A 27,639-nucleotide genomic window follows, 5' to 3' on the forward strand; every position below is an offset into this window, starting at 1 on the left:
GACTCATTCCTCCAACAGTCCCTCTTACTCCCTCTGCAGTCTTCATTCTGTCACCATCTTTTCTCCACCTTCGCCTCTCCCATTCACTCCCCTTAGCTGTCAAAGTCTAACTTTGGCCTCCCCTCTCTATGGAACTGCTCTCAAGTCCTAATTATTAAATTTACAAAGTGCTTTTAAATCCTTGTGTGTTACATTTCTTTGCTGTATTTCCTGCAACTGGGGTTTCTAACAACAACTCGTGTTGGGCCATTTCCACTTACCATCACCTACAGGCTCTTGAACCTTTCACTTAAGGCTTATCGCAGTCTAGTCTCAACTTGAACAGGTTGAAATCTCTTTCAACCTTGGTTTCCTCATCTGTTAAATAACTGCATGAAATAATTACTACTTTTCTTTCAGTGCCAAGTTATAATTCTAAGGCTTCCCTGGTCCTTCTCTGCTGGAACCAGTCTCATTACTCTGAAAATGAATAAAAGTTTATCTGTACCTATCATATATTATATTGATTTGTCCAACAGATCATTTGAGCATCACTCCAGGTCAAGAGTTGTACTGGGGGAAGAAGAGGCAAAGAGGCGAACAAAGCAGGCACAACCCTGCCCCCAAGAGCAGCACTACTGATGTGAATATAGGGTTTAAGTTTCTTCCGAGTAAGGGCAAGAGCCAACTGCATGTGCCTGCCGTGGCTTTGCACAAAGAAGGTAGAGAAAAAAGTCTGCCCGAAGCATGAAAAGGCCTGTGCACCTAAACATTACCTGCCTCTTGACTCTGCTCTTGGATGAAGACCAGGAGGTTGCAGGAAGTCCAAATGCCAAGGGGGCTGTGGTGTGGTGCTTTCCCCAACTCTGCCTACTGTAACGCTCATGGGGACAGATTCAGGATTCTAAACAAAGGGAAAACAAACCATGTAAAGAATGGTCCTTTTTATAAAGCACTAGATTGAGATTCTGAATAGAGGTACTTATCACTTCAGAAGAGGAGTCAAGGTTATTAATTTTTCTTTTTTGCTTAAGTAAAGCCAGATGCATGCTCGGCAGGTGTGACTCATGGAAAAGGCTTTCAAAGATGGTGAAGACAAACGACCACTTTGGTTCAGATCACGAAAACACTCAAAGAACGCTCACATGCACGCATCAAGAATGCAAAGATGATAAAAAAAGAAATTACCCTTATGAGAAAACATTTAAAAAATGGCAATGTTGAAAAGTGGGCAGGTTCTACAATAGACTATTGGGTTAGCATCTTCTCATCAGAAGTTTTCTTCTCACAACAAATTTCAGAAAGCCAAACCAAAATGATTCCTGGAACCACAGTGCTGAGCTCTATTCTGTGAGTAGTCTGAACCAGAACAACCTGTGATGGCTCATACCTTTCATTCATGCTTCCTGTCATTCATGCTGGAAGTTTCTTTTGTGTATTTGGCCTATGAGGGCACACAGTTTGCAGGTGAAAAGATGGTGCTTTTTAGCCAAAGAAAGTCTATTTTCCAAGCCAAGGGGTGCCAACAGCCTGGTGAAATGAGTCCTCTCAGCTCAGAACACCATCGTGTGGTGTTCAGCAGATTTGGGGGCCTTAGTAAATTAAATGTAACCTATAGATTTATTTGGATACCAATGATTTTAGGGTTGGGAGACACAACTGGTTGCTGCAATACACAAAAGTTTATTTTTGACTTTTTTTCTTTTCTGAAGGCAAAATATAATAGAACTGAACATCAGTGAATTTTGTACAACAAAAACAGCTTTTAATATGGAACAGACAGTTCATGAAGGTTTTAAATCCTGGAATGGCTTCCCTTTTTCAAAGTCATGCTTTCTTGAGGTCCACGAGGAGTTGGCACAAAGAGACGGTGGCAGCCTGCTGGGCGAGGTGAGCGGAAGGACAGGTGGGCTCCCCTAGATCCGAGTCAGCTGGTGCCACAGACTGGATGGCAGGATGCTCTCCACTTTTTCCATGACAAAGTTTAAGGGGGCAAACAAAGTGCTGAGGAACTGTGAACAAACCAGAAGAGCACACAAGTCAGGAGAGATCTTTTTTTTTCCTTTCACTACATCGGGTCTTAGTTGTGGCACGTGGGCTCGGTTGCTCCATGGCATATGGGATTTTAGTTCCCTGACTAGGGACTGAACCCACATCCCCTGTATTGTAAGACAGATTCTTAACCCCTGAACCACCAGGGAAGTCCCTCAGGAGAGATCTTGTTCAAGACTATAAAATGAATCTCTCCAACCCATGCTTGCGTATTAAGTCTCTGCATCATAAAAAGTGCCCAAACACTATGATTACACATTTATGTTTGTAGGAAATACTGGTTGATGAACAAACCTGCATTCCAGTTTCTGTCCTCAACCCTAACCCTGCCACCCCTAGCCTGAGTTCTGATGGACAAGGGAAGAAATGTTGGCTGACAGGCCCTCCACTCCTTGGACAGCTGCCCCCAGTGCTGAGGCCTTCCAACTAGTCTTCAGGATATGAGGCTGCCCATGGAGATGACCAGTGCCATCAAAGGGACGGAGGACGGGTGGTGAGTGAGTAGAAGAGCTAAAACATGGCGACAACTTCTCCGCCTGCTTGTCTAGTTATAGAGCTTTAAGTGGAAAAGGCAACAACAACAAAAAGTCCAGTCTGCGGGATGGTTGTGAGCTGCTTTGGGATCCTATGATCTCCCGAACACCTGCAGCCCATGCTCCTTTCTGAAACAGCTGCTCAGCAGTGAGCACCATGGGAGCCTGGGTGAAGGTAGCAGGCCGGCCAGTCCATGGACCACACATCCTTGTGGAAAAGGTGCTCCTCTGAAGAGACCTTCAGAATCTCTCTCATTCGGTTACTGAACTCCTTTCTGCCTTTCACGTAGAGAATAATGTTCTTCAAAAGCACCTTTTAAAAAAGCCAGGTGCCTCACCTAAGACTCATTTAACACGATCTCAAGTCTGTTCTTATTATGTTCTCATGAAGAATCAGCCTCTTTCCACAAGCCATCAGCAGCTGGCAGAGGAAGTGCCTAAACCCAGCCAGGCACAAGACGGGTATCTGGATGGATTGCTTGCTCTCTGTTCAGAACCAAGGTATCATCTCACAAAAGTTCAATATCTGGTCCTCATACTGTGGAGTCCTTTGTCCCAGTCCCCTGCAGAGAGTACAGCAGAGTCTACACCACCAAGAATTCCCCATAGAACTGCAGTGTAGGACATGAGTACATACACAGAGTAGAGAGCACGGTTCTGAGGTCAAACTGGTAGATATGCATTTAATCCAGTTAAAACAGGCTCCTCTACTGGTCACATGCTCTATGGATTGCAGGTCCTCAGAAAGAAGTATGGCAGGCAAGTTTCCCAAGTTTACTTGACCTCAGAATCTTTCCTTCTTTTTTTCAAAAAAGAACCAGTAGAATACAAACTGGGAAGGCTTGTACCACATTATGGCAGGGTTATCAAGGGTGAGATTTGTGTAATGAAAACTCGAGAGTATAAGATTCAAAATCCTTCTCTATGTTGCCTCTTTCACAACAACTGAATATATTTACTCAGTAAGGCACTTAAGTACTGGGTGAGATATAGAAGTGTCTAGGACAAAAGTCCCACTGTCGGGAAGGTCAACGCCTGTGGGAGGGGGAAGGGAGCTACTAAGAACTGTACCCAGCAAAGTAACAGTACCAGGTAGACCATAATGCAGCAGACAGATGCACAAGCAAAGCACCAGGAAGGTCAAGAAAGGGAGAGAATCCATTCTGTTGAAAGGAACAGGAGAAGCTGAAAACGAGGTGACTGAAATAGTCCCCAGTGGATGGCTGGGGTATGAAAAAACAGAGAGGGGGTAAGAATAGTAAGGAAAGAAATGTGAGCAAGGCGGAGGGGGAGCAGTGGATGGGGTGGGGGGGTCCAGGCTCAAGAAACAGCTGGAACAGAAATGGGAAAGCAAAGCAGCTAAGAAGACCAGAAGATAATAAACAGTTCAGTTTTGCTGGAAGGGATGGAGGAAGAATGCTCAGAAGCAAATGGAAGAGCTTTGGGGAGGGCCTTCAGTGTCAGTTTGAACTTGCACTTAAGAATAAGGCAGCCTCTGGAGAGGGTGCAGAGAAAAGGCAACCCTCTTACACCGCTGATGGGAATGCAAACTAGTACAGCCACTATGGAGAACAGTGTGGAGATTTCTTCAAAAACTGGAAACAGAACTGCCATATGACCCAGCAATCCCACTGCTGGGCATACACACTGAGGAAACCAGAACTGAAAGAGACACGTGTACCCCAATGTTCATCACGGCACTGTTAACAATAGCTAGGACATGGAAGCAACCTAGATGTCTGTCGGCAGACAAATGGATAAGAAAGCTGTGGTACATATACACAATGGAGTATTACTCAGCCATTAAAAAGAATACATTTGAATCAGTTCTAGTGAGGTAGATGAAACTGGAGCCTATTACACAGAGTGAAGTAAGTCAGAAAGAAAAACATCAATACAGTGTATTAACACATATATATGAAATTTAGAAATATGGTAACAATGACCCTATATGTGAGATAGCAGAAGAGACAAAGATATAAAGAACAGACTTTTGGACTCTGTGGGAGAAGGCAAGGGTGGGATGATTTGAGAGAATAACATTGAAACATGTGTATTGCCACATGTGAAACAGATTGCTGGTCCAGGTTCAATGCATGAGACAGGGCGCTCAGGGCTGGTGCACTGGGACAACTCTGAGGGATGGGATGGGGAGGGAGGTGGGAGGGGGGTTCAGGATGGGGGACACATGTACACCCATGGCTGATTCATGTCAATGTATGGCAAAATCACTACAATATTGTAAAGTAATTAGCCTCCAATTAAAATAAATAAATTTTAAAACAAAGAACATACAATGGAGAAAAGACAGTGTCTTCAATAAATGGTGCTGGGAAAACTGAATAATTACATGTAAATGAATGAAATTAGAACACTCTAACATCATACACAAAAAAACAAACTCAGAATGTATTAAAGACCTAAATGTAAAAACAGATGCTATAAAAATCCTTGAGGAAAACAAACGTGGAATACTCTTTGACATACATCTCAGCAATATCCTTTTGGATCTGTCTCCTACAGTAATTAATGAAAATAAAAATAATCAAATGGGGCCTGATCAAACTAAAAGCTTTTGCACAGCAAAGGAAACCATAAACAGAACAAAAATACAACCTACAGAATGGGAGAAAATATTGGCAAATGATGTAACCAAAAAGAATTAATCACCAAAATATACAAACAGTGCATAGAGCTCAAAAAAAAAAAAAAAAAAAGGGCAAAACATCTAAATAGATGTTTCTCCACAGAAGGCATACAAATGGCCAAAAGGCACATGAAAAGATGCTCAACATCACTAATTATTAGAGAAATGCAAGTCACAGCTTCAACGAGGTATCACTTTATACTAGTCAGAATGGCTATCATCAAAAAGTCACCAGAGAGGGTATGGAGAGACAGGTCCCCTTTTACACTGTTGGTGGGAAAGCCAAGTGGCACAGCAACTATGGACAGGAATATGTGTGTGTGCGTGCTAAGTTGCTTCAGTTGTGTCTGACTCTGCGTGATCGTTGGACTGCACCCTGCCAGGCTCCTCTGTCCATGGGATTCTCTAGGCAAGAATACTGGAGTGGGTAGCCATTCCCTTTTCCAGGGGATCTTCCTGACCCAGGGATTGAACCTGGGTCTCAGGCACTGCAGGCAGAATCTTTACTGTCTAAGCCAGCAGGAATTATTATTACCTTCTCCAGAAGAGCAGTATAGAAATTTCTTGAAAATCTAAAAATAGAGGTACCATATGATCCTGCAATCCCACTCCTAGGTATGTGTTCAGAGAAAACTGTGATTTGAAAAGCTATGTGCATCTCAATGTTCATTGTAACACTACTTTCAATAACCAAGACCTGGAAGCAACCTAAATTTCCACTGACAGATGAATGGATAAAGAAGAAGTGGAATAGTTACACAATGGAATATTACTGAGCCATAAAAAGAATGAAATAATGTCATCTGCAACAACATGGATAGACCTAGCAATTATCATACTAAGTGAAGTAAGCCAGACAGAGGAAGACAAAGATCACCTGATATCGCTTATATGTAGAATCTAAAAAAAATGATACAAATGAACTTATATTCAAAGCAGAAATAGCTCCACAGATATAGAAAACAAACTTATGCTTACCAAAGGGAAAGGGGGAGGATAAATTAGGAGTTTCAGATTAACACTACACACTACTCTGTATGAAAGAGATAACCAATAAGGACTACCATAGAGCACAGGGAACTATACTCAATATTTCATAATAACCTATAAGGGAAAATAAACTGAAAAAAATATATATATGATTATCTATTTCTGAAATTTTCTCCTTCAAAAATAACTAATTTCCACCTATACTTATGTAAAAATAAATTAGTATACATCTTCAAAAAAAACAAACAAGAATAAGGCAGCCTCAATAGTTCTCGAGTGAAGGAAGGATGGCTTTATACTCCAGTAGGTGCTAACGCACGGCAATGCCTGACTTTCTGAAACCATCCTTGGCTGGGCACACAGTACCACGGGGGTTGCTCCCCCTACTAACTGGATGGCTTGCACTTCTCAGTTCAGAGCTGGATGCAGTTGTGGGAGATCCTAGACCCAGGAACAAGCAATTACTGTGCACACTGCCTCTGAAAGAGACTGTTAAATCCTAGTTCTGAGAGTGTAATACGGAGCGAGTCTCCTGATTGTATCAGTCCAACATAGTAACACGGCAGAATTTAAAATATGCATACATAACATTTGTTTGTAATCAGAGATTGTCAAGGCTCCATAACATATATTTGCCTGTATGTAATAGTTCCATGAAGAGGAGCTAGGTGCTAAACTGGTCTGGATGACCCAGGCATCCTGGCAAGAGACGGAAGATGGGGCCCGATGAACAAGGTGATTTTGCTGGTGAAGTTGTCATATCCCGAAAACCTGACCAAAAACAGATTTATAGCCACCAAATTTGTGACTGAGGTGGGAAGGAATGACTGATGCATTAACATGAGCCAGAGTGGTTAGATGAAAGGCACCACTCAAAGTCTGAGTTCTGGGTGACTTTCTATACTAACTGGGGGCTGGGGCGGGGACACAGGGAGCCATGGCATGGGTAGCAGAACAAATGAAGATGCTGTTACAAGCCTGGTTCAAAATAAAGGCCTGTCTGTTTATTTGCTTTGTTTTGGGCATTGACCTAACTTGGGTAAAAGGGAGGCCTCTGGAAATTCAGTGGCAAGCCTTGCTCAGCTTGAGGTCTGCAAACACCCCTCTTTCCACACTGCGCCACCAGATGCAATGCACCCTGCCTGCCTGGACCACACCTGTGCTTCACAACCAGGTTCCCCAAGAGAAGTAAGTCCTGATACCTCCCGTGTATGTGATCATTTACTGTTCTCCCTTGTATCTAGGATGTTCTATCCTTGGGAGAATTGAGAAAAGAATCCTTCAAATTGTTTCCTAGAGATCCTAGTTCTCTCTCATTCACCCAGTTGGGATGTACACCCTTTGTTACTAGGTTACCTTCCTCCTTAGTAGCCCTCCTCGTGTCCTCTTCCCCATCCCTCACCCACAAGGAAGAAGCAGCAATGAAATAAGGTGCCTGAAACCAATAAGCTCTTTTCACTTAGTAGCTAGACAAAGGTCAGTGGCTTTCATCAGGAGGTATTACCAAAAAAAAAAAAAAAAAGGTTTGGTGGAACATGCCTTACTTCCTTGGGATGCTCATTTATATTTCTTTGCAAGTTTGAAAATCAGTCAACACTTTCTGACCCAAAACTCAACCAATGCACATGGAGAAACAACAGTTTCACTGAGGGACTTGGGAAATGTTAGTGCCTGAAAAGTTAAGTCTGAATGAGCAACACCAGGCAACCCTGAAACAGCTCATCTATCTCAGTGTCCAAAACTCCTGTCCCGAGGGCAGAGATACATGGTCCAAAACCCACCATAATTTAATCAGTGTCTTCTGGTGAGAAAAAGCAACTGAACTAATAATAAAAGAGAAAGCGACACTTCAATCGCCTGATCCTCCTTTTCCCAAAACACCATTATTTAGAAGAAGGTCATGGCTTGCAACATGCTTCATTAACATTTGAAACGCCTCTGCTTATCTGAATAAGTTCCAGGTGCCCTATTGCAATCAGACAATTGACATTTCACTGTAATCAATATCAGACTTCAAAGAGGTCAGGGTCTATAAGTTGAAGACGAGAGTCAGAAGTCAGGGGGCTGGATCTCAGGGAAGGAGAGAGACCAGAGGAGTAAAGACAGGGCCCTTCAAACAGAAGAGGTCAGCACACTGACCTTCCCACATTCTGTGAGGGGCTGGGTTTGGAACGATCACTTATTTATATGAGCAACCTTATCTTGGTAACCAAACATTCTAGGAAGAGTTAGTTCTAAGTCATTGAGGTAGATTAGATTAGGCGGGGAGAGCCAGTTGAAACCTCTCATTTTACTATTTTCCAGTGGCTCACACTTGGCTGCGGGCTTCCTTACTGGCTGCATATCAACATGTAAACACACTGGAGAGTTCCCAAGCTGCACGCAGCCTGGCGGGTGGCGGTGCAATCTCTCTCCATCTACTAAGAGTCATTATCCCAGGGACATTATCTCAGGCGAGGGCTGAGAAAATCATTTTCACAAGCTGCAAATGGTTGCAGGCAGCCTATAGGGCAGCTGTGATAACCTGTGGGGGTCTTCACGAGGGGCCTGATGAAGTGACAAGAGTGAAGATGTGGCGAGGACTCGGGGGCGGGGGAGGAGGGAGACGGGGCTCGTCTCCTCCGGGCTATCCATCTTCCTTCCCCACAAAAGCTCTCCAGACATTTTGGAAGCTGCTAAGCCTTAACGAAGAGGGAGATGAATGTGATCCTCCAGGCAGAGGCTTAAAAGCAAATTTATCTGAACTACATTTGAAAACTGTGAGTAGCTGACCAAACTATCACACCTTGGTAGTATATAAAATAAGAGGACCATAAAGGCAAATTTATATTTTATTTAATCATTTGGTCTCTGACTCAAAATAAAGCTATGGAAATATTAAATGAGGAGAGTGGCCCTTGGTCTAATCTGTAATGAATACACCTTTGTGATATTGTGGCAGTGACACAGCCTAACCTAGGGAATGCCCAGTCGTAGTCTATGTACTATCCGCCATTCCCTCTAGCCCTCTCCCTGGTTAACGCAGCTTCAGGCAGTCATTCCATATAATATGGTGGTTCTCAGCCGGGGCTGCACACCCAAATCACCAAGGGGGAGCATCTGAAAACTCAGATACCCAGACTGCACCCCAGGCCAATTAAGTCAGAGTCCCCTGGGTTGGAAGTCCCCCTCAGTAAATTTTAAGCTTCCCAGACAATTTGAAGGTGCAGCTAGGGTAAAACCACTGGTTTCCAGAAAGCGGTCACCTCAATGGCTTTGACACTGCACCAGGCATCCATAGATGGCTGCTAGAAGGCGGGCTTTCGTGAGGCCAGCGTTCTCTGAAGGAATAGTCCTCAACCCACCCATCCATCTTCATAATAAGTGGTGGGCGGGGAGGGAGCTATTTAAAAACACAGATTCCTGGGTGCTAACACTCAACACTCTGAACTCCTAATGCTGGGGCCAGGTGAATTCTGTGTGCACCAGAGGCTAAGAATCACTGTCCTGATCCCAAACTCCCACCAAGAGTCGTACATTAGTTTAAGGAAGAATACCGGGCCAATGACATTGTCTAATGTTGTAAATATACTATTTTAAATTTTACATTATACTCTAATCTACCCAGACTTTTGGCAGCTACTTTAATTCAGAGGTTGGCTTGGGATAGAAGCAAATAATGAATAGCATAGGCTCATAAACTAGGGAGCATCCACAGTAGAAGCTTGGATGATACTGGGTTCAGGAATCATATCATGTTAAGGAACTTTAAGATATTCTACCTGAAGAAAAGAGAAGGTATTAACTTAGAAGTAAGAAGTTGCCATGAATGTAGTAACTGCCTCAAGAATTTCAAAGAGGAAGTAGAGTTGTTCACTATAGTTTTGGAGAGTAGAATAGGAACATAAGTAGAAATTAAAGGAGGGCAGACTTGACCAATAAAAGGAGAGTTCAGAGTGATCCAATAATGGAACAGGCTTCCACGTCGAACAGCTGAGTGCCCCATGGCTAAAAGTACTCAAGATGCATCTAGGTGATCTCCATCAAGCTACTGTTGCAGGCAATTTCTTTAAGGTCCCTTTCAACTCTTAGTATCTATGATTATAATTATAAAAGAAGAAATGCTAAGCTGTATCTGAGTCTTTACACTGATTCTTTCTGCAGAAACCACTACCATTTATTCATTTAATAATCATTTATTGAAAACCTACTATGTGCAAGGCAAAGCTATGGGGATACAGAGATGAGGAAGACACAGTCCTGCTCGCAAGGAGCTCACATTCTAAAAGGGGGTCAGACAAGATTTTAACAATTATAGTACAGTACAATAAATGTAATAATATAGGTATTCATGGGTGGGATCAGAGAGGAAAGGTTTCTAACTCAGCTTAGGAGGAATTTAGAAAGCAAGCCGAGTATGAAAGAATAAAGAGGCATTAGTAGACTGGACAAGTGCTGGTGGTAATGGGGAAGGGCATTCCACACAATGCAAACAGCACGTGCAAAAGCACTGGGGTGGACAAGAGCCTGTGGCATCTGGGAATGGTGAGCAATTCACTGGGGCCCAAGAGCAGTGCCTGGGCAAGAGTTGAGAGAGACTAGGCTGAAGAGGCAAGCAGGGGCCCGATCACAGAGGACCTCGTGTGCCATGCTAAAGATCTGTGACTTTATCCCGATGTTGGTGGGAAACCGTTGGGGAAATTCAAGCACAGAAGTGACATGCTCAGATTTTCTAAAAAAAAGATCATTTTTGGGTCAGTACAAAGGAAATACTGGCAGAGGAGAAGCCTGGAAAAAAGGAGACCAGTTAAGACTCTTGCAAGAAATCACAGAGATCTAAACTCAGAGAGAGTCATGGGAGAAGAAGGGAGATAAGAAGAGGTGAATTCTATCTACTGACCACCGAGCGGCTCAGGAGGTTAGATCCCACAGACTGTGGAAACAGAGACAGATGGGGTGTAAAGGGTGAGAGAAGGAAGAGTCTGGGAGGGCTGCTGAGTTTCTGGCTTGAGTGACTGGGTGGATGTCAGAGCCACTGGCGGAGGTCAGGGATACGGGAGGAGGAGCAGTTTTGGTGGTGGGGGGAGGAGGGTGATGAGTTCAGTTTTGGAAATGTTGAGACTGAGGTGCCGGTGGGATTTCCAGTTCATCTTCAACACGCATGAAAATACTCTCGCAATTCCAGTCCCTTAGCTCTGCCGAGCAGAAAATGTCAATCATCTGGAAAGGGATTAAATCAACCCAGCCAAGTTAGAAATCATCCTTTCTGACTCCACTTGCCTTGAAATCAGAATGGAGTTCCAGGGAAACAATTGGTATTCTTTTTCTGACTCCTTCTGTTTGAAACTCCTCTGTGGCAAAATTAGTAAACTTATCCTCACTGTGTGTGCAGGTGGAAATAGTCAGTTTTCATCAAGGAAACAATGGTTCTTGGTTCTCAATGCAGACGACTTTTCTTATTAAAGCTCTTCTCCATAACCATTTTTTTTTTTTTTAGAAAAAAAATTTAATAGTCATTTTATTTAACTCAATATATCTAAAAATAATCATTTTAACATGAATTCAGTACAATAACTAAGGAGATATTGTATATTCTTTTCCAAGACTAAGTTTGAAATTTGGTGGATATATTATAGTCTCAGTGCATCTCTTTTTAAAAATTTTTATTGGCATATAGTTGCTTTATAATGTTGTGTTAGTTTCTATTATTCAGCAAAGTGAATCAGCTATACGTATACCATAACCTTCTTTAAAGAGTCTTAACGGATTCTGATAGTTCTAAACATTATATTTCTATACTTATTAATGCTATACACCCTTCACACCCTCTCAGTTCATTCCCCAAACAATTTAATTTGTCAACATTACAACTTTTAAAATTTAAATCATCTTTGAAAATGTAAATTCTATCCTTCTTGAAGGAAAGACCTACAATATCTAAAGATTAGAAATAATGTCATTCAATGTATATAAAACTGAATAACCTCCCAAATATTTTTCATTTTCTAGGATTTCCTTAATTCTTCATGTAATTCTTTTAGAACTCACGCATTTTTTGGGGAACTGCTGAGAATTTTTTTGTATGTGAAATGAGGCAAGGCATACAGTAATAAACAAGCTACACTTTCGCATTTTGATTCGACTGATGATACTGAAAATTCAGTGTCAGTGAGCAAAGGATCAGTACAAGCACGTCCACTTTTACATGACCCTCCCCCGTGTCTCTTACGCTGCTTTTCATGACTTTTCCTGCCCCCTGCCCGAGGCCTCTCTCTTGGCAAATACTCACAGCTTTTGCAAAGACCCCCATGAGTTCTGGGAACTGATGTGTCAGGAGGGCCAGCATGGCTGTGAAGGAACACAATCCAGCAGTAAAGAGAATAAAGAAGGGAAGCTCCTTTTTGGGGTAAACTGAGACTTCATGGAAAGCTGTGGAGAGGAACAAAAGGGAAGTGTTAGGGCTGCAGTGAGATGCACTCTCAGGGAACTTCTCTAGGTGGGGCAGACTCTTCAGAGCTTTGGCTGAAGCCTTTTGGAAAGGAAAACCGTAGGGCCCTCGCATGAATGAGCGCCAACGTCTCCGCCAGCCTCTGGAGCCTAGTGCTTCTCCCAAGTCCATATTTACCCCTCAGGACTCTATCCGGGGCATGATGAGGCTAACACGGGGATGTCACACATTCATGGGCAGGGACAGTGACTCTATCTACGCCTAACACACAGTGTTCCTTTCTCAAAAGGAAACATAAACAAAACTTTATTCAAATTATAAAACACATGTTCACTGAACAAAACCTATAAAATCCTAAGTCAAGTATCCTGAAATAAAAATGCTTCTCTCTAGGTTGTCATCATCCTGTAATTTTTAAATCATTGTCATAGGGAGATACTAGTGTGTATGTTAAGTCACTCGGTCATGTCTGACTCTTTGTGACCATGGACTGTAGCCCGCCAGGCTCCTCTGTCCATGAGAGTCTCCAGGCAAGAATACTGGAGTGGGTAGCCGTTCCCTCCTCCAGGGGATCTTCCCAACCCAGGGATCGAACCTGCATCTCTTGTATTAGCAGGTGAGTTCTTTACCTCTAGCACCACCTGGGAAGCCCAGATACTAGTGTAGCTTGTATTTTTTCCGGGTACAATCTAACTGTATCAGTGGAGGATACTACCCTGAGGGAGACACATTTAGCAAGGACCATCCATCCATCAACGAGGGGAGATTTTAGAGCTTTTCATAACTTTTAAATTTCAAGTGACCTGCACAGAGAGAAAAGCACCAAAGGCTGGCCCCGTGGACTGAAGCCGTGTGGCTGTGTGTGAACAGCACTGCCATTCCAACCAAAGGACCAAGGGTCTCCATCTTCCTCAGGAAACCCAAGGTCTCAAGCCTCTCCTCGACCTTTCAACTCCAAGCCCAAAACATGACAGGGTAGAGGGTCAGGGAGGGACAAAGACAAACAGCACCTGAATCTGAACCCAGGGACATCAACCTGCTAGGGTTCTCCTTGGGCGGATTTGTGCTCAGGGCCACTGTGGACGCCGCACCACTAATGTGCCGAACACAGGTAACATGTGAAACCACCCATCTGCCTCTCATCCTCACCCTCAACACTCAATGAGTGTGAAGGGAAATCAGACTTGAACCACTGCATTCAATTAAATCAATGTGAGTCATAATTTTCTATTCTAGGACTGTAAAGATTATTCCTAGACATTGTCTTTTAAGAATTATAATCTCGTTCTAATAGTGAATCTATCCCCTATGGAAATGTGTTTGAACTCAATTAAAACATTTTAAAACAATGTACTTTTTAGAAAACTGCCTTTCTTATCAGAAATCAGAAATACTAATAAGGATCTCCCTGAAGGGAGAGCTGAAATGAAAAAGCGTGGGCCCATCACAGACCCTCTTTCTGAAACCAAATCTACTGCAGAGTGAGGCCTCACCCCCTTTACACAATAAATGCAGATGGTGAGGAACACCATACCACTGAGGCCTCCACCTCCCGAGGTAACTCATCATGCAGCAAAGAAAGCAGAGAGCTGCCTTCTGCTCCTTCATCCTGAGATGGCAGCTCATTTTGCACCCGGACCCCACCATTTTGGAGATTTACAACTGTCTCAAAAAACATGGCCATTGGACAGTTTATAAGCACCCAGGGCTCCAAGTTCAGCTGGTCTTCTGGGCAAAGCATCTAACTATGTTAGAGCTATGAGATGTGATAGAACTGGGGCTAGTGCAGGGTGGGAGTGGCAGGAGAGAGGACAGGAAAGAGAAAATAGTCAAAATTTGGAGCTTATTATCTGAGGGAGAAAAGTATGTCCTAAGGCAGGGCCACATGAAGGGCCTGGACACGATTCCTTATACACAGTATAATTTGATAATAACTATTTAGCTGGAATTGTCAAAACAATGTTGGATTACAGTAAACCAAATCATACTTTCCACGTGTGGTACGGGTCCTCCGACTGCCAGCTGGTAAGGCCCTCGAGGGTAGGATTTGCCCTCTGCCTGCTGTGGACAGAGCTGAGGCTGCACGTGTGCCCTGCACACATCCCACTGGCTCACTGCATGCCATCCAAGAGATGCTCGCAGGAAATCGTGCCGGTCAACAGCACTGCACCACTGCAGAGAGCACGCCCACCTGGCCCATGGGTCTGCCTCTGGTGGCAATGCCAGCATCCTCATGCTGCCCTGCCCTCCCCGCCAGACTCTTTTGCAGCTCCTCTGCTTCTCCTTTAGACTCCAGTGTGTGCAGACTGCCTCTGACCAGCGGGAGAGCCCAGGCTGAGCCCTGCACAGTGGATCGGCCCAGCAAGGGGCATCTGCCTCAAACTAGGGTCTCTGTGCTCAGACCAGCCAGGACATGATGCCTCTTCATCTAAACTTCAGTCACCAGGGGTCTTTCCCTTTGATGAATCTGGAAAGATGTGGAGGAGCAGGAAGCCAAGCCTACACACATAACTCACTTTAATGCTTATGCTATCAAATGAGGACAGGGTTTGGGAGAAGAGTAATAGAAGACAAGGAACATCATAAACATTTATCATTCCCACCTCTTTCTATCCCTGTTGTCGGCACACCACCCTCACCAGCCCAGGAGAGGAATACGGAGGGGAGACTTACATGGAAGCAGCTCACGATCTGCTGTCTCTGTACAGATGGGGTAGGGATAAAACAGATGCCCCTTTTCCAAGGGATAAGGGATCATCCGAAAAGCTGAAAAGGAGAGGCAATATGTTAGAGGCACAATATTTGTCTCATAACATCTCAACTTCACGAAGAGCATTTTGAGCATTTTTATAACAGTGAACATGTCTACAAGTAACTTTCAGAAAGGATGCGACACTTACCCAAATGCTGAGGCATGCGCGAGAGAAATTGTCAGAGATGCATTATGACAAATGACTCACACATTAACCTCACACTATATATCTGGACAAACCTCACAACACTAGGTGGGGATGGGGGTGCAGAGGAGAAGGCAAAGCCATCAATTCCAATGCCCAGGGTTTCCTCAGCTACAAAATACTATGAAAATGTCATGAGCACTAATTCAATATAACTCAACTGATAGTAATAACACAAACCTGGATTGAAATGCTTCCCCAAGAAGCAACGTGGACTGACTTGTAGGAGCATGTCACAGATGCACAAATATGAAAGGCATTCTAGCATGTCTATTTTAAAAATATGTCTAGGTGGATTAGAATTCCAACCAAGATGGATAAAAACAAGAATCTAAAGTGCATGACTTGGGAGGTATTTCTAAACTTTATGAAACTTTTAAATCTTCAGCATCATGTGGGGGAAAAAATGGACCTGGAGAGATTGAGTATCTGTATTTTGAGGATGTCAGGCCACGTAAGCTTTGCTTTTGGGGCATCAGATAACATTAGGTCTCACACTGAATTATGACTTTCCAGTCAGTCCATCTCTTCCCATTTTCACATGCGTTACTCTCCCTGTTACAATGTCAACAGCATGTTAGTCTCACTGTTCCTATGAACAGTACTCGAGGAGGTAATTTTTCTTCCACAGATGTCCAGCAACTACAGCATGCTGTAGATATAAAATATAAAAAAACTAGACCCTACACTGGGAATGTCGAATTACAATCCTTGCCTTCGTGTGTGTCAAAGAGAGACGGTGGCAACACAGCAAACTTTTCAGCCTTAAATGCTGCATTTCAAGGACTCCTAGCTATGTCTTCAGCTGTGTAATTACCGAAGTCTTCTCAAAATGCTGTCAATGTACATATTTGTCTTTTGCATACTTATTTCAAACAGAAATCAGAAACAAAGAATGTTCTCCCTCACGAGACATGACAAGGTTCCATTGTAACCAGCATCAGTGCACATATGGTATTTATTCTGGTGTCTGAATATTATTTAAAAGTAAAAACATTATGTATGTGATCCCAGCATTTGGAATGCAGTCAATCTGCACCACAGTGCTATCACTCTGAGGTTACAGCGCGTTGCCACGGAGAATATAAATCACTACAAACGTGGGATTAGAGCAGAGCCAGTTTGCTGGCAGTTGGCTGAGGTAAAAATGTTATCAATTTTCCTCTTGTAACAGAAACCTCTTAAACAGAGATTAAAACATTAAAAACACCCCAGACTTTAACTCTTCTTAAAATGAAAGGCTCACCCTAGTTCAATCAGACTTTCTCTTTCATGCAAAACAAGATGACTTTTGCCCGTTACAACAAGCAAGAGAGGGGTTCCCTGCCCAAGCTGTTAACACACAAAGATTACTTGAAGGAACCAGCATTTCTCTCAGTAGAACTAAGCTTTCAAGAGAAGGAAAAAAATTACAAAACCAAAAAAACCAAAAACTCACTTATTGCTTTATAGGATACACTAAACTCTCTTCTGGGAAGCAGGACATTTAAACTGCAATATGGCAGGATTTTAATACCATTTCCCATAAATGATGGCTGCTATGAAAGCATCCCCAAAATGTAGAAAAACCTATGTGGAAGGTTTTTTTTTTTTTAAATGCAGATTTTCATGTGCACTAGGGCTCCTGTAATTAAGAATCTGTCTAGGTTCATATGATATAAATAAACCCTCAGTTTTCAAAGTGGCTATAAATTTGAATGCTAAACTTTATTCAAAACTGAAGTCAGTTTGCACTTCAGGGAGTAATTTTTTTAAATGAAATATAGGAGTGCGAGATCTTGAGAGTGTTCAACCATAGAAATCAAATGGTTGGTTGGTGTCTTTTCAATCAAATACCAAATGCTTTTTACTCCAGTATTTGGCATGCATACAAATTTTGTGCATCAAGTTACTCTTTTCCTTCTAATCAGTTCTGGTCTTTCTGGAGAGGGTGAAGACACTGATTATATATGATTCAACAAAGAATATACACACACTCTTCCTGTACCATCCTCTGCCCCCAAGGCCCGTGATAGTAAGGGTGCTTATGTGCCCTTAAAATTTCTCTTTCTCATGTCAGTTGTCATTTACATCGAGTTCATAAAATAATGTTAAGACTTTTGGCTTCACTAAACAAGAGCAAACACAATTTCTGTTTGCAATTCTATCCTTTATCCACCCTGCTGGGCGGGGTCCAGCCAAGTGTGAGATAAGCACTGGAGGTCTAGAAAGAGTGGGCAGAGGCACCACGTGAGCCGCGCCAGGCGCACCCCCCACCTCCTGGTCCTTTCACTGCAAACATGTGTAACTGCTCCACAAAGACCTTGTGGCTTTAGGTGAATGGCCACAGCTTTTGCAAGTGCAAGTAGTAACACACTGATTCAGCAGGGCAAGTAAGAATCAAAAGAAAGGTCATTTGAACTGTTTTATGAATTTGATCTACTTCACGAGTGACTAAAAACCTCCTAAAATATTTCCATCCAAAAAAACAAAAAAACACATACATTTCAGAAGAAATACATGAAAATGTACATGCATTTGGTTAGAAAAAAAAAAAACAAAAAAATCTGGACTCTTCAGTGTTAGTACATAGAACCCAATGGCATTTTTGCATTTCCCTTTTGTGCCATCTCCTCCCCTACCTTGGTTTCTACTGTGCCTTTGTGGGAGAGGCAAAATGAGCCGGGAACTACTTAGTGAACACAGCAGGCCCTCCACGATACCGTGTGAGACATTACACTACTGCCTTCTGGCCTCACCCAGACACATTTTCCAGACAGGTTTCAAGCCTATATCAGTGTTGTACCCATCAGAGACTTAACCAATTCTGGATAAAGAATCAGGAGAACCAAAGAATGGACACAAGCATGGATACATGGACAAGCTAACTCTTGATTTTCCCACTGAATTCTAATGACCTTTCATCCTATCCACAATACAGGCAAGGATAGAAGGCAATGTTTGGTACTTTGCCTATGTTGAATTTTCAAAGAGTATCTCAGAGAACTTTATACAGATTGTTTGCAATACTAAGGACTGAGTTTGAATCCCAGCTCTACATGGTCAAAATGTGAGTGTCTTCCTTGTACAGCAGGGACTGTGAGCCAAGCATGCACTGTTTCTGGACTGATGGAGCTGACTGCCCAGGGTGGGAAACAGATGAGACAATAATCATGAAAACAAGTGTGAAAGTTCCCCTGTGATAGCATATACCTAATGGAGTAGCGGTGGAGGTGACAGCTCACGACGAGCCAAACTGGACCAGGCCGACAACCGTGTGACCTCAGGAGGGTCATTATTCTGTGTCCAGCGGGTCATTTTATGTGTCCATAAAAATGAGGACTCCAAGGACCTCGAGAGGCTGTTAAAGGACTATGCGTACAGCAGAGCTCAAAGTGTCCACAAATAGGGCCTGACTGCTCAGTGAAAGTTAGTTTTCTCTTTACTTTCCCTTTCCACCAACCCCAAGCTCCTACTCGCTCTATAAGTCATACTCTAGCTTATAAGTACAAATGCTGCTTATTTGTGAACAGTTAGAAGTACAAATGATAGAATAGAAAATTATCATCACAACCCACATTTTACGTTCTATTGACTGTAACAGAGGCAATGGCCATAAAGGCTTTCTGTCTTTTGTGAAGCTTTGGGGACAACAACAAAGAAAATTCAAAAGTTAAAACTCTGGATTCTGATCCACATTTTTTCACTATCTAGTTATATGGCCTTGGAAAACTACTTTCCTTTTAGATTACAAGATGTTCTATTCCAATTTCAAAGAAAAATTCTAGAGTTTTGGAGCAGAGTCACTAGCTTGTTAGTGACCTGTAACACTCTAATACTCTGTTCCTGCTTCCTTGATAGCTCTGCTCCTACCCACACTATATGTACACATACATGTGCACATGTATGTGAGTATATGTGCACACACACACACACACACACACACACATTGTTTCTCCCAAAGCATTTCAGAGTCTTACTTATCTTGATATCCCCAAAAGAATGCCTATAAATGTTCACTGAATAAAGGAATGAATAAATTAATGCACAGTAGGGAAGAGACAGAATTTTCCCTTTAAAAGCCCCAGTGGATCCAAATTATGGTCAGTTGCTCAAAACTGAATAAGTGAAAGGAGCAAGCTGGTTCTACTGGGTAGTAGATGAGGAAGCATCGTACAATATCTGGATTCCGGCTACTAGTATAAATTGGCTATGGCCAGGGACTTCAGCTGCCATTGCTTTCTCCCAAATTATAAAATTTAGCCTTGGATCCATGGGCTGAAGGGTGGGAGAATTTCTATTTAGCAGTCTCAAAGGTGCCAGGCTTTTGGAGGAAAGGTTTGATTAGAGGAAATGCCCCAAGGATCACATCTTACAGCCAGTAGCATTTACCATCGGGTTCAAAGAGAATAAATTAGAATCAGAATCTCATCCTTTGCTTCAACAATGGGCCATTTTCTCCTCTCAAAGGAAAGATTTGCCTTAATCCCCCTAAGAAACACCACCTTCAAATCTTATACATTATTTAGTGAATTTTTTGGGGAAAAAAAAATCTTCAAAAAGAAAATAAAGATCAAGTGAGGAAGAAAATGGAAACAAAGAAAAGCTAAGTGATTTACCCCATGGTATTCTAGTTTTCTGATATATGGAACCTGAAAATTAAATCTCCAGTTGTGGTCAGCAGACTACCTCACTTTATAAAATAAATACAGCCAAATCAGAGCCTTGAAAATATCAAGGCAGGAGGGAGATAAGGCCACATCAGAATTTAATACAGGTAAATTAGAAGACGTGCCATTTAAAACAGGGCACCATAAGGCACAATACCATTGTAACTAAAGACACAGTTCAAATGAGTTTCCTCATTCATGTATGTTTTTTATATTCAACATATACTTGCAGTCATGTGTGTACATGTTTGTGAAGATAACCAGAACCTACAGTGCTTAAAATAAATATAATTCAGATAATGTGGCAGTTGTGTAATGAACTTAGGAACATGTTTTTAAATCTTAAATAAATTAAAACATTTCCCCTTTCTTGATTATCTTGACTTTTAGAAACACATTGTGTAATTTCAGTGGTTGGGATAGTGATGAATCAAACATTTTACAAACCTTTGAAATGCTGATGTATTTGTGGTTGAGGATTCAGGTTTTTTTTTCTTCAAACCACCACATGTTTCAAACCCAAACAATCTCTGCCATGCATCAGCTGGACTTTGGGGTTTTATCAAAAATGTGAGTTATTTCACCCTGATTGGTGGGAGACTCACTTAATTCCACAAGATGACTAGTGCTCCAACATAATAAACTCATTAAAAAGCAAATAAAACTATACCTCATCCCTACCCCTAACCAACACTTTTGACATAAGTAAGGCTTTTAATTCTTTTTCTAAAAGATTAAGTGAATTTTTGAAAGAATACTCACTTTTAACACGGAACCTAGTGAAATTAGGTAGTTACCTTCCTTTCTGAATTCTCTTTCTAGTGAAAAAGAGGAACTGGAAGGGAGTTGGGGAATGGTCTTAAATTTCAGAATGAAGAAAAAAATGATTTAAAGGCGAAAACCTAGACTATGAGACTGGAGATGTCAAAAGGCGCCACCCAGTGGTGAACTGGAGGAAGTGCAGCCTCTGCGCTTAGGCACGGGCAGTCTAGGGGAGCCCCACTGACCTCCGGAGAGGGAAAAGGAGTGGTTCCTGTACTGTAACAGCCCTCAGAGCAACTGCCCTGAAGCTCACCAACTTGGAATAGGGTGGTGGCATTCAGTATCATCAACACTTCACGGTTTTCAAAAAACGGGTATGTTAATATCAGTAAATGGGTAGCTGAGCCAGAATTCTAATCCAAGTCTTTTGATTTAAAATCCAGAGCTTTGATGCCTCCACTTAACTTAGAATGGACAGAGATCTAGAAGTCTTGTCAAACAATCGCACACAACTGCCTGAAGTTGGAGTGGTAATTCCTTCTCCTAAATTTCAAGACAGATTTATAGCTTTGTATTTTTTAAACAAAGACAAAACTGTTTGTAATGAAAGATTATTTTCTAAATACATTCATATACATATATATACATGTACATATATACACATAAGTGTTTATGCTTAAAGAAAATATATATGTTATTGTAGCAAGTTTGAAAAATACAAATATGAAGAAAAAAATCACTTAAAAATCTACTTAAAGGTATATCTATTTCTAACCTCTTTTACCTTTTTTCATACATAGAATGTATTTTTATATTAAATTGGGCTCATTCTATATTTTAAATGTTTAAGTCAATATTTAATAAAAAAATATAATTTTATGTAGAATAATTAGCTTTCAAAACATTAGAAAGGGCATAGGAATACCTCAGCCTTAAGTAAGTAGTGGTATAAATTGAGGGCTTCTAAACAAATGTTTCAGAGATGGCTGCTCCTCTTCTCCTTAATCTATCCAGGTAAGGCCTAAATAGCTGGTATTACAGAAAAGAGCAGTGAAGACACAGTAAGCCTGATTCTAACATCAGTGCCTGCAGGATGTTCAATAGGTTGCTCATCTCAACGAACCTGCTTCTCTCTTGAACATCTAACATGACCACCTTTGTCCTGCCTGACTTAGAACTTTATCAGGAGTCCATGAAATGATGGAAATGCAAATCCTCTGTGAATTACAGTTACACAAACATTCTTCAAGGTTCTTGGGATCCTCTACTAAAGTCCTCAATTGACTACTAACTAAGGTAGCCACCTGGTAAGCACTCTCATGGTTCTCTTTTCTAAACTGAATGGTACAATTCTCTTTTTGAAAACTGAAAAGCTGTGTAATTTCCTGGCTTGGTTCTTAATTATCTATAAGGATTAAATGCAGAGTTTGCCTTTCATATAGGTCCCTGACTGCTCTGCCATAATGTTTAATGTCTAAAAACTCACCATTTCTTTTTATTCTAATAAAGTGTTCCACCCATCTAATTTGAGGTAATTACATCCTCCCCATTGGTACTTCACTGCTTGATGTGGGGATCACTGTGTCACTTCCCATCTCTCAAAATGTCACTGTCCTTCCCAGTGTTTCCAAAGCATCTCCCTATTGTTGTCTGGTAATATGGGTAACTAACTTCCAAACAGAATTTTTTCATTATTTTTTATTTTTACAGTTATGCCATTCCTAACACTGTGTCTTTATCACTTATTGCCCCACCCCTCTTCTGACCTTTTCTATAGGACTATTTTATCAATCAGATCCAATCAATAAGCTTCTATTACTATATTTCCAAGATACCAATCTATAAATTGAAGGTCAAGAAGCAATAGTGAGAACTCGACATGGAACAACAGACTGGTTCCAAATTGAAAAAGGAGTACGTCAAGGCTGTATGTTGTCACCCTGCTTATTTAACTTATATGCAGAGTACATCATCAGAAATGCCAGGCTGGATGAAGCACAAGCTGGAATCAAGATTGTGGGGAGAAATATCAATAACCTCAGATATGCAGATGATACTACCCTTATGGCAGAAAGCAAAGAAGAACTAAGCCTCTTGATGAAAGTGAAAGAGGAGAATGAAAAAGTTGGCTTAAAACTCAACATTCAGAAAACTAAGATCATGGCATCTGGTCCCATCACTTCATGGAAAATTGATGGGGAAAGAATGGAAACAGTGACAGACTTTATTTTGGGGGGCTCCAAAATCACTGCAGATGGTGGCTGCAGCCATGAAATTAAAAGACACTTGCTCCTTGGAAGAAAAGTTATGACCAACCTAGACAGCATATTAAAGAGCAGAGACATTACTTTGTCAACAAAGGTCTGTCTAGTCAAAGCTTTGGTTTTTCCAGTAGTCATGTATGGATGTGAGAGTTGGACTATAAAAAAAGCTGAGCACCAAAGAATTGATGCTTTTGAACTGTGGTGTTGGAGGGGATAGAGTCCCTTGGACTGCAAGGAGATCCAACCAGTCCATCCTAAAGGAGATCAGTCCTGAGTGTTCATTGGAAGGACTGATGTTGAAGCTGAAACTCCAATGCTTTGGCCACCTGATGTGAAGAACTGACTCATTTGAAAAGACCCTGATGCTGGGAAAGATTGAGGCTGGGAGGAGAAGGGGACAACAGAGGATGAGATGGCTGGATGGTATTACCAACTCAAAAGACATGAGTTGGTGATGGACAGGGAGGCCTGGCGTGCTGTAGTCCATGGGGTCGCAAAGAGTCAGACACAACTGAGTGACTGAACTGAACTGAACTGAATCTATACATGTATGTTCTTACTTGGTAAGCCAATTTGTCCATTTAATTTTACCATGACTAATACTAGGAAAGGCCTCTCATGTTCAGTCTTGCTGGGCTTTATCTCTTCCTTTCTTATGTTTAAATAAAAATTCCTTTTGTCTCATCTGTATAGAACACCATAAATGCAACAATAAGCCCAAGCCAGAGAGAAGTGCACACGTGTCCACACACACCCTGAGTCTGCTGTCTCAACACATCCAAATAGCAGGACCAGGACACTTGGAGTAGATTACTACACTTACAGAGTGAGTGTAGAAATATCCACCAAGTCACCACCCCTCAAGGTATAAACAGTAAATGATTTAACTAGACCCGCTACAATTCTCTGAAGAAGTATTTTCCAAACAACTAAACAAAAAAACTTTCAATCAACTGGAGTCCTGTCTCTGTCAAGTTGCTTTTACTCCATCTCATTTGACTGCTCCCCACCCCTTTCCTGTACCAGTTTAGATTCCTGCTGGGTTAGGGAAGGGCAGGAAAAGGGAAGAGTAGAAGATTGGCAAAATGAAAATGGAAGGAGCAAAAATAAACAGTGAAAGGGATTAAAAAGACATTTGCTTGTGAGGCTGATCAGAGTAGGGGTGAATTAAGGAAAAATTATCAGAAGACTCTAAAATGTCTTTTCCCCAGGAGGCGGGGAAAACCTGTGCTACATGCTATGCTTGTTTTGTTTAAATTTATGATAGCAGTGTCAATATACATGTTGTTCAATAATCCAGAATCTTGAGCCCTTTTCATTCTCCCCAACAGCTCCCCCCACACACTTAGCACTGTTCACAGTGTCCTTGCGTATAAAACTGTCGTAGTTCTTCAAGGCTTGGTTCAAATCTCATATGACCTATAAGGTTACCCATGACTGCTCCACCCCATAGGTCTCTCCCATCTGAAAAATCATTGAGCAGCTGCTAATGCTGCTAGTTACTCCTTCCAATTGGATGAGATGCTTCTCTGGGGCTGGGAGCATGTCTCACCCACCATTACAGAGCTGCTCAGATCAATGTATCCCCACATCCATCTAACAGGCATTTATTCTTCAACACACAAGGCTACCCCTGCCACCATACTAGGGTCCAGTTGTCCTGAAGTATAACTGCTGCTCCTTTTTGTTTGGCCAACAGAGGTCTCCTAGAGGATAACTGTGGCTCTTCAGCCAACCCTCCCAGAAAGGCCATCTGGAAGTGGTCATCAGAGCCCAGCAAGGAGCCTGGCTTCATGCCAAAGACTCGCATGATGCCAAGGGGCTGTCTGGGTCTCCAAGGAGGGTTTCCAGAAGTAGAGTGCTCCTCTGATCTCTGGGTTGGGAAGATCCCCTGGAGGAGGGCATGGAAACTCACGCCAGTATTCTTGCCTAGAGAATTCCCATGGACAGAAGAGCCTGGCAGGTTGCAAAAAGTGACATGACTGAGCAACTAAGCATAGCACAACTGCTGGAACAGTCCAGATTCACCCCCTCCGCTGTATAAACTTGTCTTTTGAGGTGCAGAGGCAGCATCACCACAATAACACCCACTACCACTGGGAAACCAGAGAGCCTGAGTAATTAACCACATCTCTGTGATGTGGTTAGAGAGCAGAGCTGCTGCTGCTGCTAAGTCACTTCAGTCGTGTCCAACTCTGTGCGACCCCACAGACGGCAGCCCTCCAGGCTCCCCTGTCCCTGGGATTCTCCAGGCAAGAACACTTGGAGTGGGTTGCCATTGCCTATAGATATGTAAATCTTCATCATTCATCACAAATGCTCAGGGCAAAAACAGCTTTAGCATGTTTTCGTGCTTAAAAAAAAAATGTTTCAAAGAAAGAAAATTACTTACTGCCTTCCCATGTACAATGGAGAAGATTCAAAGCTCCTTCTACCCTCTTCCAGTGCGCCAGATGGAAGAATGCATATGCTATTGCTTCACTGTCCCCTCGCTTCAGGATGTGTTCTGGGGGCAGGATTAAGCTTTTCATTTCTAGTAGGTACTGAAATTTAACAAAAGGCAGGAGACAGATGCATTAATACACAGCAATTTGGAATTCAATATTGAAAATGGAGAGGTTAATTTCCCCAAAGCCGCTGTTCATAAGTGCTTCCTCAAACCTGCAACCTCATTACCACATTTGAGGGCAATTACGGAAACATCCAGCAATCCAAAGTTTGCTGACAGATAATTAGCCTTGTACTAGTTTCCGACAGTGAAGATCAGAGGCTTTCAGGCTAAGACATTCTAATCAAAGAAATATATACATAGAGACTCAAGCAGAAAAAGGAAAATTTAGAAGACACAATCATTTGGTATAATTTTGTAACCAGAAGGAAAATACATGAAACACACACATGAAAGCTAAGAAGTCATATGCCTAAACCAACTGCAGTAGAGAAACAAGGACGATGAACACTGCCCATTAGTTTTTCTATACAGATCTATCAAGGAGAAGGCCAGGGTCCTGTGGAAAGGGTCACCTGTAGCTTCTCTGATGCTGGAGAAGGACAGGTGGCAGCTGGGGCACAGGAAGGCCCAGAAGGAGGGAGCAGAACAGACCCCAAAGCATGCTCTTCCATTGGCTCCTTTCAAACACTTCAGGGGCCTCAAGAGCACAGGGAGAGGATGGATATTCTTCCTGGGGCTCACAGAAGACTAAGTTTCTGTCTGTATTCCTGTGTTTACTACAGAATAGAAAGGGAAGCAAATTCAGGCTGGTATTTTATATTTGCAAAAGCTCACTGGCCTTTGCTGGCTGCCCTTCCCCATGCTCCACTCCTCACCACCTCCCCTTTGGATCTGTCCCCAGCACACAGACACCCACCCAACTGCCAACCACAGTCGCAACAACAGGCATCTCCTATCAAAAGGAGATTAGCAGACCACGGAGGGATGTGTTTCATGAAAACGGCACCACCACAGCGAATGGAGGTGCTATGAGAAGAGGTGTCCAACACAACTTTAATGTCAGAAACAACCGTCTGGATTCATGTGTTGGAGGAAATTTATAAGAGAGGGTGAAGAGTGGAAGAATCCAAAGACACAGAATGGAGGTTACGAGACACCCATCAGCGTTTCCTTCTCATCTCACTGTGCACACTGGCACGGGGGTGCAGTGGCCTTAAGCTCCCTTGCCTCTAGGTGTGTTCGGTGTCAGGGCACACTGCCCAGCAGGAGCCGGGTGGACACATTCTGGCCTCTGGGTTCAGCAAATGAAACTTCCCTTGCTCTGGGTCTGATATCTGAAGAGAACTCTGAGCCTCAAAGCAGGAAGAGCAGGAAGTGAGAAGGCTCACCCCGAGGGCAGCAGAGAGCAGCCTGCACCTTCACCCTTGTGGAGCGAATGGGTTTGAAGGCCCTCCTCCAGAGAGAGACCTCTTCCCAGGCTGGTCCATGAAAGGTGGTCATTAGTTTGATGAGAGCTCCTAGGGCATGAGTTCATATGCTTTTTTCAATTCTACATGTTGCTTTCTTCCTTCATCTTGCTTTAAAACACTGCACAACACAAATCCTTTGGGAAAGATAATGATTTTGAATTACCTACTAATCGTAATAGCACTGTATCTATAATGAATATCAATCATAATATAAATATAAAGGTGAATTTTACATTCAGAGATATTTGGCTATCATCTTGTGATTTTACCTTAACAGAAGTTATATCATATGCTGCCACTGCCCATGATGATCTTAGAAGGCCCCAAGAGTCATAACTTATAAAATGCTCTGAGCTGTGTTGATTTTTTTCAAAGTTAGAGAAGGAAGACCTTTTGGTCACTCTCAATAATCATCAAGAGAGCAAAAGAAAGGGAAAATTTCTTGCTTAATGAGTGCC

At 42.3% G+C, this 27,639-nt stretch overlaps 1 protein-coding gene across 8 annotated transcripts in view; it reads right to left on the minus strand.

Moving 5' to 3' along the window:
• Positions 1-1,639: 1,639 nt before the first annotated feature.
• The window catches only part of ST7 (suppression of tumorigenicity 7), a 278,061-nt gene continuing 252,061 nt past the window's right edge, over positions 1,640-27,639 (minus strand). For 5 of the 8 annotated variants that reach the window (XM_061414028.1, XM_061414030.1, XM_061414034.1 and 2 more), the window contains 4 exons: positions 25,653-25,803; positions 15,302-15,394; positions 12,470-12,609; positions 10,357-11,400 (listed from right to left, as the gene is read on the minus strand). In XM_061414028.1, coding sequence (XP_061270012.1) covers positions 11,281-11,400; positions 12,470-12,609; positions 15,302-15,394; positions 25,653-25,803 — 504 coding nt within the window. In that variant the 3' untranslated portion in view covers positions 10,357-11,280. Of the gene's footprint in view, positions 1,992-10,356; positions 11,401-12,469; positions 12,610-15,301; positions 15,395-25,652; positions 25,804-27,100; positions 27,316-27,639 lie in introns of those variants that run through there. The other 3 variants (XM_061414029.1, XM_061414031.1, XR_009735899.1) reach the window with 2 other exon arrangements.

This window comes from Bos javanicus, chromosome 4 (assembly GCF_032452875.1).
Source record: "Bos javanicus breed banteng chromosome 4, ARS-OSU_banteng_1.0, whole genome shotgun sequence".
Classification (NCBI taxonomy): Eukaryota; Metazoa; Chordata; class Mammalia; order Artiodactyla; family Bovidae; genus Bos; species Bos javanicus.